General features: G+C 41.9%; 1 protein-coding gene across 1 annotated transcript; it reads left to right on the top strand.

Annotated features, from left to right (window-relative positions):
- Positions 1-2056: 2056 nt before the first annotated feature.
- Positions 2057-11129, top strand: LOC311509856 (metalloreductase STEAP4-like). The gene is made up of 9 exons (XM_084575296.1): positions 2057-3241; positions 3346-3453; positions 4844-4914; positions 5353-5437; positions 7294-7572; positions 7660-7754; positions 7828-7981; positions 8108-8278; positions 10841-11129. The coding sequence occupies exons 1-9, from the start codon at positions 3041-3043 to the stop codon at positions 11099-11101; spliced, it is 1425 nt and encodes a 474-aa protein (XP_084431422.1). The 5' UTR covers positions 2057-3040; the 3' UTR covers positions 11102-11129.
- The last annotated feature ends 1871 nt before the right edge of the window (positions 11130-13000 follow it).

Genomic DNA, 13000 nt, shown 5'->3' with positions numbered 1-13000 from the left:
CTCTCACTGTTTCCCTGTCTTTGTGTCTCATTGTATATACAGTACCTTTCTGCCTTTCACGCTGTCTCCCTTTTCAACAACCTCAAAACCTGCACTCGGTCAGAGCTTCAATCTAAAATCTCATATGTAATGCATTACCATAGTAGCCATCTTATAACAGAAAGTCCTCAGAACTCCTGTATCCAGTAGGCTCCTCTGGTTCCATTGTAACAGCGTGGAACGACCGAAAACTGTCTTTAACAACTGTACCTCATATCCTTCTAACAGCTGGAAACAGCTGGAGCCTCCCCTCAGGAGCTGAACCTCGGCTGCACAGTATTTCACTCTAGTTTCAGGAGGAGCTGCAAATGAGAATTCATCACTTTGGTCTGTTTAGTTCGCAGAAGAATCGTACAGAGTTCACTGTATGCTTGTTTTTAATGCATGCACACGCATAAACACCGACAGAGGTTTTTCACGTGAGCAGTAATTTGCACCTCCACCCTGACATTTATAAAGTGGCGGTTCAGCATATGTTTGATGTAAACATGTCCCAGAGCGCATCACCGTTAAATGTCGAAAGGTGTTTTTGGGTGTGCACATTAGGGCTCCAGTACTGAAGAAACATTTATAGGTCTCTCTCTCTCTCTCTCTCGCTCTCTCTTTCTGTGTGTTGCTTGTCATGCTACATATACAAACTTTGGACTACACACTTGCTAATTTTAGCTTCCTAGGCAAAGCATGTCCCAGGCAGTTCATCACCCTCTACAAGCTCCACCAGTTTCTGTGGTTTAGACTGGAATAGCTACGTTTAATGCTTGAATTGTCGTTCTAATATTTGAAGCTGGTTAAATTATTTATTTTATGTAACGGAATAAAGGGGTCAGCCAGGAATGATGAACAACCGTAGTTGAGCTGGATGGGAATTTTAATTACCTTTTAACTTAATCGCCCACACCATTGCTGTTGACTGACTGGTTTGGTCAGACTGCGGTCGTGGTGGCGCTGGTTGCAAAGTTGTTCCGTTATTCAAAAAGTTAGCAACTTGCCCATGAGCACGGAGGAAGATTCAACAAATAAAAAGACAGTTATATGTCTCAGAGATTTGTACAAGGTAAACAGAGCTCACACTTTAATTTACAGGTGGGCAACAGCGCAACTTAGAATATGTGACAGTGTTAAGAATCCTTTTTCAATGTCGAACCCTGTTTTGCTTATGGCTGCTATCCTATCAGCAAAAAGCATTCACTGGATCTGTAAAAAGAAAATTGCATACTCGTGCACAAGGGAATTTACAGTAACAGTGCTTATGTATACTGGTAGCCATGCAGAAGACACTGCAGATTGTCTTGTTTGGCAGCAGTGTGACACAATAAATCCTCTTAGACCACAGCTTGTTCCTCTTCTTTTGTTGGAAGCAGCCACTTGAGGCTGATTTGCTGCCCCCTGTGCTCGAGAATTTCTGGAACATGTGAAGCCAAATCAGCCACGACCAAAATCTTGTTGGAATCACGAGGGGAAGGCCGGCGTCATTAACAGTGCTCCTCCCCCCGTTTGAATACGTGAGGAACGGGGACTGATAACCTTCAGCTATTGTTTTAATATGCCTTCCTTTCTCTCTTATACAGACAGAACCCGGTCAAAGACGACATAATTACAGCCAGCTCCAGCTGAATTTACTCAGCAGGTTCAATATTTATTAACTTAGAGAAACACTGGATAAGGTAGGAACTAATGAGTGAGAGAGTAAAGAGAGCCAAAGAAAGAGGCTCGAGACTCTGGAGAGGAGAGGAGTGTCGATGTGACGGGACAAAGAGAGAAGGAAAGAAAGAAGAAGACAAGAAAAGAGAGCTGTCCCGGAGGCAGAGCTAGTAAATGAGTCATCGGAGTGGATCTGCTATCAGGTCTATTCTAACAGTGCTACAAGTGAATGAATGCCTTAAAGGTTAGGCATAAAATGATTTCTCATTTTGCTGCGATATCCCCCCAGGTAGACATTAATGCTTTGGTTATGGACTTGACTGTAAAAGCTCCTGAGGTAACGTTCTGCCTGTCTGCCATAAATACTGCTGGCTATGTTTATGTATATTGTGATTTCAATGAGGCCGCTTTTATGGCAAGGAGTGAGTTTTTGTGCAAATAGTCGGTAAAGTTGATGTGATGCCGTGTGTCATTTCTACAGCCAGGTAGTCTCCCTGTCCACAGAGACAACTCCCCAGATGCTGTGGATCACAGCTGAGACGCTATTCATCTCTGATCGTCCTGACCTATTTCATTGCACACACACACACACGGCCACTTGCAAGCAAAGCCGTGCATCGATACAAAGTAAAGCAGTGTGTGCCAAGCTTAGTGTCTGCTCTGTTGAGTCTGTTCGTGTCACAGCCTTGCAGATGTTTTAGGCATGGGGACATGAACACTAAATTTGCACAGATTCTCTTCCCCGGTCGTTTGGTAGGAACGGCAGGTTTTGATATGATAATGAATCTGTGGGCCAGGATGTCCCACATGACATCGTGTCTTGTGTAGAAACAGAAGAAATAGAATAAGGAAGCCCTGGAAAGCAGCAACATGAGCTTTTTTTTCTTTTTCTTTTTTTTCCCCCCATTGTGAACGTCAAATTCAGGCTGAACTAGGAGATAAAGCGCTCTGTGTTTCTAAGATGAGATAAAATGTTCAGACATGTGAATCTGAGGTTAATGTAACAGCTTCAAAGAGCAGATTGCTCACATGCAGATCATTTACAGTTCAAAGTCCTGCAGTATTATTCAATCTCTAGAACGTACAAGTAATAATAGTAAAAAAATATGGAGTCATATTTTAGTGACCAATACACAGTTAAATAAAGAATGTCTGCACAATCATGCACCTCATGTCAGGTGATGATTACAGGTGTAATAAACAACACACTATTACACTCGTGAAAAGGTCAAAGAGGCTAAAAATCCTATATCAGAGGGGATAGGCAGCGTAGAGTTCAGATTCCACGGCAATATAACTGCACCGCATCGAACACTGACCAGTTCAAACTCAGTGTGCGAACTTGACAGCAGCAGCTGACATGTCAGAGGAGATGAGGCCAAACAGTGTGTCACTGTGTCCTCTGGACACAGCAGCTGCCCCTGAGCCAGATCTGCTGTGTATCTTTGGGACCGGGGACCTGGGGCGCTCTCTCGGCCAGCGCCTGCTCCAGTGCGGCTACAGGGTGGTGTACGGCAGCCGCAGACCTCACAGCTGTGGCCCCTTGCCTCTGGGAGCTCAGGTAAAACACATGGCATGGAATGTGAGCTTTGTCAAAATGTACAAAAAGTTGTGTGTTTGTAGCTGACAACCTCGTATCCTAACAGGACATTGTGTTTTGTGCAGGTGATGGACCACAAAGCAGCGGCCCGGTCTGCCAGTCTGATATTTATCTGTGTTCACAGGGAGCACTACAAATTTCTGGAGATGTTGACACCTCATCTTAAAGAAAAGGTAGATCAAGATTTAAAGTGAATTGGAAACACAAAGGTACAGTTCAGGAAATTAAATATTAACAAATGAACCGACATTTTATCAGGATACGCTTTGCTCCTAGGCAATTCTTTATCTTTATCTGAGCTAATACTCTAAAAAGTCAGCGTATCGATGGAATAGTTACGGCATTACATGAGGTAAGTGTTGCTACAAAATAGTTTGTTTGACATGTTGCACATATAATTGATTTGTGAGTAGTTCTGTCAGCGTACAGTGCAACCTAGTTTTTACCGTTTGTTATTCCAACTTCCTTCTTTACATTTTCTCTCAGTAACTGTTTTACATTTTTGAAATTACATTTTAGCTTTACACACTAGTGATAGGTTCATTACTGATAACAACTCACATTATCATTGGAGATCCTAGTTTCTGGGGAGACCCAGAAAAATGTTCTAGATGCACTGTAGTACCTTCATAAGAGCCCCAACTAATGTCTTGACAGTCATTCTGAAATGGTTATGCTACTGTGTAATTTGCAATTATGCTGCCTACAACATAACTTAAATACAACTTATAATAATGTTCTCATTTGTTATTAGTTTATTAAACCGCAATATTCAATAAAAGTTGCATTCCATGGGACTGCAGGCATTAAAAATGTTCAAGAGAATAAAATGCATTAAGTTTAAACATAAGAATAATAATTAAGAAGAACAAGAAGAAGAAGAAATGAATAATATATATATGTAGTGAAATGCTCAAATAATACAGATAGGAAATACTTTAAACAGAAAAATAATAACATAAAAAATAAGAAAACAACTATTTCTTTAGTGTCAAATCTGTTTTATTTACCTGAGTTTTGTGACACACGTCTCATCAGGGCACTTTACGTACAACTAGTAAGGCCGTGAACTTACCGTCACCTTACTGAAAGCTGATATTCCCTCCTCAAGCAAAACTGCCCTTTAACCAGTAGAACCAGATTTGGGGAGGGTGCCAGTATGACTTGAGAGATTGGGGTGAAAGGGAAGCAGAGAGAAGAGATAGGCACAGAGAAACTGCACACAGAACACAATGAGCCAGTTGCTGGGGGCAGTAAGCTCAGATCGCACGCGTTAGTCTGACGCCGAGGCACAGAGCGAGGACAAAGAGGAAATATCACGAACCGGCTGAAAGAGAAAACACAAAGTTTATCACATGCAACAGTGGCATGTACGCAAAAAATGACACCCATTTAAACATTTTAACATTTACTCTTGAAAAGGAGGGTAATAACTCAGCAGACTCAAAACATCCATTTTGTGAAAGTCTTATTGGAGACAAGATAATTGAATAATAATAATAATAATAATAACTTCATGCTTTTCCCCCTCTTCTTTATCATTTCTGATGGGATGATTTCAAGGTGTTGGTGGATCTCAGTAACAACCTGAAGAAAGGCATGTACCCAGAAGCCAACGCTGTCTACTTGCAGAGGTAACAGATGCCTGTAGAAAATAAAGAAAGCTGTCTCTTTCATGAACACACTAAGCAAGTAAATTATTCCCCTAGGAAAGGTTTTACGTTTGAAAGCCTCTTACAGAAAGAACCTAACCTTTCTCCAAACAAATCCTGGTCTGTTGTTGAAAATATTTTTCCATATACAGTAGGTGCACAAATGTAGGGTGTCTTACATGTGAGAATAACACTGTTTTGGGAAAGTGTTCCTAAACACCACCTTGAGAATAAGACATCAAAACTCTCCACAGACTCCAAAAGGAATGAAGAAATTTGTAGGGTTGCAGCGGCCCTGGCCTGCTGTGCGTCTATTCTGCTGAAGTGGAAACACTGATTCCCATCATTTTCTTCCTTCCCCGTCTGAGTATTTGTAGACAGAAACAATTGCAAGTAAAGTCCTTGATGTGTGTTTTTCAGGTTGGTCCCTGAAGCGGCCGTGGTGAAAGGCTTTAATACGGTGTCTGCCTGGGCCCTGCAGAATGGACTCCTGGCAGGAAAACAGGTGAGACGAGAGTTGAAGTAAGGAATCTGTTAAAAAATGTCAGTGGGATCAAGGCAAAACAGAGGCAGCAAGCTTCAAAGTCTTAAGGAAGACTTTGGTTGACTACAGTAAAGATATAAAGACAGAGTGGGAGAGTGTGGGGGGTTATTACCAACCTGATCTATTCAAGATGAGAAATATTTGACTTTATACCAGGCAACAATAACTGCTTCCATCGTTTTCTGTGTCTCTCAGGCTTGGTAATATTTGGTGATAGCTTCACCATGCACCGTGAAAGAATTTAGGAAAAAGAATTGATTTCATTTATGCTGCTCCTGATTATTGATTTTGCTGTCTGCCCGTAACAATGCGAGAGAAAACGAGGACAGTGTTTGTATAAATGCGCAAACAAACAGACGCGCACTGTGGTGCTACAAAGTCGAACGACCAGTGTTTATTGCGGCTTCCGATTCACGGCTACAAAGAGAAACACAAACATACTGGAACCTCGGGAGACCAAACCTGAATCTGCCTCAAATCCACTTCAACACAAACAAGCCCCGATACATGCACACACGGACCCAAACACACTCTCATACGTACACACGCGCACACACGAGACAAACACACACCACTGCAGTGCTCTATTTCTTTGAAAGCAGGTAGTTGTGAGAGAACAGGAGTGCTGTGGTTGAATGTGTGTGTCTTCATCAGTGAATGTGTAGTTACAGTATATATCCACACGCTCATGCTTGTAAGTGTGTGCTATTCCCCGGCCAGCAATTTGATTAGATCCACAGCGGGGCTGTGGCTCTGTCACATTTACATTCAGATGGAGATTTAGTCTGTCGGCCGTCCCCTGCTGTTACTGGTGCAGTAATGTAGAGAGACATGGCTGGCTGCCCGGTCCACTTATACACACACCTGGGGAAAACTGCTCAGTCCTACTGACTTCACTATATGCTTGTCAAACTGCTCTTCCTCTCCCTAACTCTCCCTTGCTCTTGGTGTTTCTCGGCTTTTACAAACAACTTAATCGTCTTATCACAGAGCTGAGTGTGGTAATAAGCTTCAGCATGGTAAGATCTGGAAATGGGATTACACATTGAGCGGCGTATGTATATAAAGTGTGCATGTATTTTTACATAGTCCTACTCTTCCAGGGGTTTCATCTCGAAATTACTGAAACAGCACTGGGAGGGAAAACAACACGCGGGTAATCCTATAGACAGACACTGTAGGTGTACATGGTGCAGCCATGCACTAGATATTCCAAACAAGTCTGGTGAGTCATCGAAGAACAATCTTAGAGCATTTATTAGCAGCAGAAAGGCACGGCTAAGTCGAATGCCGCAGGGGGAAAAGTATTTATACTTTTATTGTTATTCTGAGGCATTTTTAAAGAGAGGAAACATTTTTAAAAAAGTTTAATTAATGACTGATAGACCACGTGACCCTTTAATTTCACACTTGGACGGGCTGAAACTTCACAGATAACTGAAACGATGCTTTCCCTCCAACTGGTCAAAAACAGGGACAACTATTCAAACACAAAAATAGGCTGTGCCGTTGTGCCAACTGTTACCAGCATTAAGAAAAGTCTTCCATCAAATACACGATGTATTCCCATTTAACAAACCTGTGCAAAAACATTCACTACTCAGTTGTTTGGGTGGAAATTATTTTTTTTTTTTTATTATTATTTGTGAGGAGATTTATGCCTTCAGTGGCACAGATAGTGGATGGAAATCAAAAAATAATGAGAAACAGACTAACTCAATTTATAGTTTCAGTTTAGTATTTTTTTGACAATAGCACCTTTAAAGAGCTTTCTGCTGCTGATAGTTTTAATATTTACATATATCACCATACCCCAGGCGTACCTGTGCGGGAATAATGCAGAAGCAAAGCAGGCGGTGGCTGAGGTGGCCACCAAAATGGGCCTCACTGTTCTGGATAGAGGGTCTCTGTCAGCGGCCAGAGAGTTGGAGGACTTTCCCCTGCAGCTGTTCCCGGAGTGGAGGCTGCCTCTGCGAGTGGCTGTCGGCCTCACCGCCTTCTTCTTCTTCTATCTGCTCATTAGAGATGTCATCTACGCGTATGTTGAACAGGGGAAAGACATCTCCTTCCGAATCATGATTTCGCTGGCCAACAAGGTAAGGATTTGCCCTTGTCTGCTTGGACCCCCACAGATTGGCACTGCTTACGAAAGGTGTGTTCTGTCTGTATTTTCCATATTCCAGGTGTTTCCCATCGTGTCACTCATTATGCTGTCTCTGTGTTACCTGCCTGGTGTCATAGCAGCCTTCATTCAGCTCTACAGAGGGACCAAGTACAGGTCAGACATCAAACTGGGACAAAAATGTTCACTATCGGTACAATTTGCCTAGCTCATCTTTTGCACGTTTCAGACGCTTCCCTGATTGGCTGGACCGCTGGATGCTGTGCAGGAAGCAGATGGGTCTTATCGCACTGGGCTTCGCTTTTCTCCATGCCATCTACACATTTGTCATTTCTATTCGATATTCTGCCAGACATAAACTCATTTCGCGTGTGGTGGATGAGGTACAGCGAGTTGGTCTAAAATAACCACAGTGTCACTATGTCCTTCTTCAAAGAGCAGCATAACATAAAGCTTACATTACATGTACAGAAAGCTGTTAATCTTTCTCCTCACTCCCTTCCCTTTAGATGAAGAACAACAAAACCACTCCCTTTTACTTCGATAATACTGAGGCATGGGGAACCGACTCGTTCCTTGCGCTGGGAATCCTGGGCTTCTTTCTTTATGTCCTGCTAGGAATAACATCTCTGCCCTCTGTGGGAGGCTCTCTCAGCTGGAGAGAGTTCAGCTTTGTTCAGGTCAGTGCACAGTTGGAAAAGTACAGTCCTTTATTGTATGTGTGTATGTATTTGCTTGTCTTCACGTTTATACTTGCACGCATTATCAGTCTAGCAGTAAAAACAGGGTTTAGGGCTTTTGTGATAATCTATGTTTGGAGTTTCCAAGTTTTTATCAGAGCTATTAAAGTATAGAAGCAATATGTCACTGGCACTTGTCTCCACGGAGCTTAGTTAACTAACCGCCTCACACCGGCACACCGAGTTAAAGCCTGGCTGACTTTAACCCAGGATTTTAAATGTTAAGTTATTCATTAAGTAGAATTATGATACCTGGCATGAACCCCAGTGGGCAAGATTGTTAATACAGGTCACAGGCCCATTTGTGTAAAGGTCAGGTCCATAAGGTAGCTCTCAGATGGCAAATGAGACTCAGAGACAGAGATGTCATGATCTGGTGAGTGGAGTTTTAAAAATAACAGGCTTCAGTTTACTTAAACCTTCTTGTTGCAGTTGTTATCACTGTTGTCGACAAGGGAACGCGCATTGATGCCCACAGCAGAATGATCTGCTGCTCTAAACTGTTTAAATAAGATGCTTGATTAGCATTACAGGGGCAGTTTATTACTGCACCACATTAATCTGAATGTTTCCACATTGGGCGGTTTGCACTTACTCTAAGTCGCAGCGGACAAGGACATCAGCAGCCAAATGCTAAAAATGTAAATGGAGGCACATTATCCAAGTAATTAACAATAAGTGAGCCTCAAAGGCCACTGGTACTGTAAAAGCAATTATTTTGGGATGACTGTGAAATAATTTGTATTTTTAGCTTATTGGAAAAATCCAGGCATCCACATTCAGGTCTATGAGCAAAAAAAAAAAAAACACAGAAAAGGCAGTTTTACAGGTTATGTTTCTACTCTCAGGTGAATCTACTGAAAAATACCTGAAATTCACCTGCAAATTATACAGCAGGACTTCTGTTACAACCCCTTATTGAAAGCCTTGTTAATGTCCTTGTGGTATGCATGCATGTGTCTCTGATGTATCTTTCACTCTGTGTTACATCCCCCAAAATGCTAGGGGAAAAGGGGAGTGACATACAGTCAAACCACTAATCAAGAGGAGCGATGCAACACAGGAATGGACAGGAAAACGGGGTTTATTTACAAAAGTAAAACATAACCTAAAGACAACACCCAAAAAACACAATTAAACTAAGGTCGAGTTCTCCACACGAGAGGACAGCTCTGCCCATAACCAGCACACAGCTCACACGCTGCCAAAATGACCGCGATAGGCGTCACCTGTGCCAATCCAGAGAGGACGAGGAGCACCTGAAACACATAAGGGAACACATGGGGGAGGAGAGAGCAATCAAACACACGCCCCGCCCCGCCGCATAAAAACACAAACCATAGTTTGTGAACATAGGTTATAACACAGGATAATAAACTTTTATATGAATAGTTTGCCACCTAGGATTGAAGCCCAATCTATTTATTGCTGAGACTTAGATAAGATAACTGATATCACTATCATCAGTACGATATGCATGGTAAATGAGCAACTACCACTGAGCTGCTATAACACTTTAGCTTAGCATAGCTGAAACTGAAAAAAAGGGGGAGGCTTAATTAAAGCAAAAACTAAAGTGTAAAAGTAACACATTATAGTTCAAGGAGGGATTATGTTCTGGACTACAGGCCCTTTTCATAGCCATTTTGACGTTTCAAATCAGAGTAATGGATGGAAATAGTTGTCCTCTAGCTGTGTTTAGTGTATCACAATCATGCCAGTGAGCCATAGTGCGCAGTACCAGGACCCTGGCCCATCTAAATGGAACAGGCCCATAATTAACCTTATCAGTATCAAAAGTCCATCTTGATACTTTGTGAAGAGTTTTCTTGTATTTTTTTAATATGTCTGAAGAAAATGTTGATATTCCCAAAAGCCTCCATTTCTTTTGATATGAATTGCAAAATGCATTGTGTAAATTGCACTACTTGGTTGTTTGCCTGCTAAACCGTTAGACTCGTAGTTTCTAGACTCCAATAGCTGCCTAGCAGCAGTGTCCTCATGACTTATGTCTGATGTTATTCCTTGAAGGACACAGCTTTCCATGTCATAGCCACAAGCTCAAGGTTCCATTAGATGGCAGAACATGTACACATCACATAAGCAGCTTCATTAAAACAGACATTAGCTTTACGTCAAACAGTATAATATCCTTTTACTTACAGCATTAAGGTGACTTTTCATACTTGGCGAGTCAATTCAAAGTATTTCCACACAACTGAGAAAGACACACGGCCTTCGTTTTAAGATGAGCTGAAGCGCTAGAGAGCAGCACTGATTGCTGCCTCAGTGAGAGGGATGTCAACTGACAAAGTTAAGACGGGATATATTTTTAACATTATAAGAAGGCAAATATAAAATATAAAATATAAGATTTAATAAAATGTAAGAAGAATATAAGAATGTCCAGACAAAATGTATTATGAAGTTCACTTTTGTCCAGTTCAGCAAGCAACCGAACACCTGCTAAACTAATTCTATTTTGTTTTATCTTTGTCGCAGTCTAAGCTCGGCCACCTGACTCTGTTCATATGCACGGCACATGGCTACATTTACGGCTGGAATAAATTCCTTCGCCCCTCCACCTACAAATGGTACACTCCTCCGGGCTTCATGCTTTGTCTGATTGTGCCTTCCGTGGTGCTGGTGCTCAAGCTGCTCCTCCTGCTTCCCTGCGTGCACAGCACCCTCATCCGCATTCGGCAAGGCTGGGAGAGGAACCAGCCGAGGGGGGAGATGAGTGAGAAGGCCACCAATGTGTGAACTCCAAACCGAAGACTCTGGATTTCGTACACATGTTATCAATAAGGTGGCATAAAAAAAAAAACTACTGCCGTTAACACTAGTCACAGCTACAATTTACATCATAATATGGGGAAATAATATATATATTCATGATTTGCTGTAGTCAGCGATTGAACAGATTGTATATTGGGGAGTGAGCTATCAGTATCCTGTAATATTACAAAAATAATTTTGTCTGCTCAGTTTATAATTATTATCATGTCCCCTGATCAGTCAGTACTCTCAAATGTGCAATATGCAAACAAAACAAGTACAAAAAAAGATGGGTTATTTTAGCCAAATGGACACGTCCCTCAGGATATAAATGTTTTTAATGCATTGAAAAAAAATAATAACCGATTTTGTGTTTGCATCGTATCTTCTTCACAGAACGTGGTGAAAAATAGATTGAGATCCCCCGCTGAAATGCACTGTTTTGATAAACATGGGCAATAGTCTCTGTTTTCCCCTCTATTTTCCCTTCAAGTGGAGCTATTGTATCCCTGAGGTTGCTGTCTTTTCAGGATGTTATTGCCCCCCACTCCCCCACCCCGCCTATTTTCTAACACAAATACCTCACTGCCCAAAATCACCTCCCTCTCATTGGTATGCGAACATGCACACTTGCACACTGACACGCGCGCACGCTCACATATGCACACACACAACGTAAAGGAGAGAGGTTAAGCTAATTATATTCCCACATGTAGAGGCAACACATGTGCAGATGCGCACATGACAGTGACACGACCATAACACATTTTGCAGCCGACAGCAGACTCGGGAGGCAGAGCAGGGGCCATAAAAAATGAAAGTCTCTGCAACTGTATGTCTAATACGGCGTTATAGTCGCCAGCAGGTTTGCAGGTTTGCCAATGCAGAACATGCGGGCTGCCCTCAATACACACCGCTGGCTGATGAGGAGTGGTTGAGCAGGCAGATCACGTGAGACCTGAACAGGTGATGAGGTGGGAAACTGGTGCCTGGTGCTGAAAGGTTAGGAGAGGTTAGCATGTATAACACTAATGATCCAGAGACAGAGGATGATGGACTAGCTGTCGTCACGGTAGAGAGTGGTACTAAGAAATATGCAGAGCCTCTTTCGCCCTGAGCAGAACATTTAGTCAGCAACATCCTGTTATCTAGCATCTAACATCATTATCTGGCACACAATCTGTAATTCCTCACACCCTCTCCTATTGTATTATTCCCCTATTACCAAAGAACTGCTGTGTGTGATTTTAGCCTATTTCCTGCTGATATGTGTGTGTGAGAGAGAGATAAAGTATTCCATTATTGCCCCAGGAAAGAATTAACACGTAGCATCATGCAGAAAAGCTGCGAAACAAGTTCTCTTACATACTCCATTTCCTATCTGATACCTATCATAACTTTATGTGAGTTCAACCACAAAGGCTCAACTGTGTATGAGTGTAATAATATAAGAAATAAACAAGAAGAAATGGGCTGTTAACGCACAGATCACCAATGAGACCCATCTGTGAAATGTATTATAAAATAACAAAAGGCATAACTTTGTGTTTTTTTGCCCAATTTGCTTCGTAACAAACTTATCCCAGTGCACTGTTCTGGAACAAATCGGTGTAAAGTTTAATTAAAAAATATTCTAAAGCAGGTGAAATATGTGCACGCCTTATAAGAAATGTCACATTTTACCTCTAATAAAATTGTAGATACGCTGGATTCTTTGTGCCTCGTGTATTGTATTAACTCAACGTTTTTCTTTGTCATGAAAAGTGGATTACATCTCAGCGGAAAGTTAAAAGGTCATGTTTTGCCTTGACGTTTTGTCTTGCCTTGTCTTCCTTGAGAGACTTCCAAGGCTGTGAAGACATTCAGCACCCAGAAAAGAGTCTT

Source organism: Chelon labrosus (assembly GCF_963514085.1).
Source record: "Chelon labrosus genome assembly, contig: SCAFFOLD_306, whole genome shotgun sequence".
NCBI classification, from domain to species: domain Eukaryota; kingdom Metazoa; phylum Chordata; class Actinopteri; order Mugiliformes; family Mugilidae; genus Chelon; species Chelon labrosus.
The sequence above is the reverse complement of the archived record's forward strand: the minus strand, read 5'-3'. Positions and strand labels throughout refer to the sequence as shown.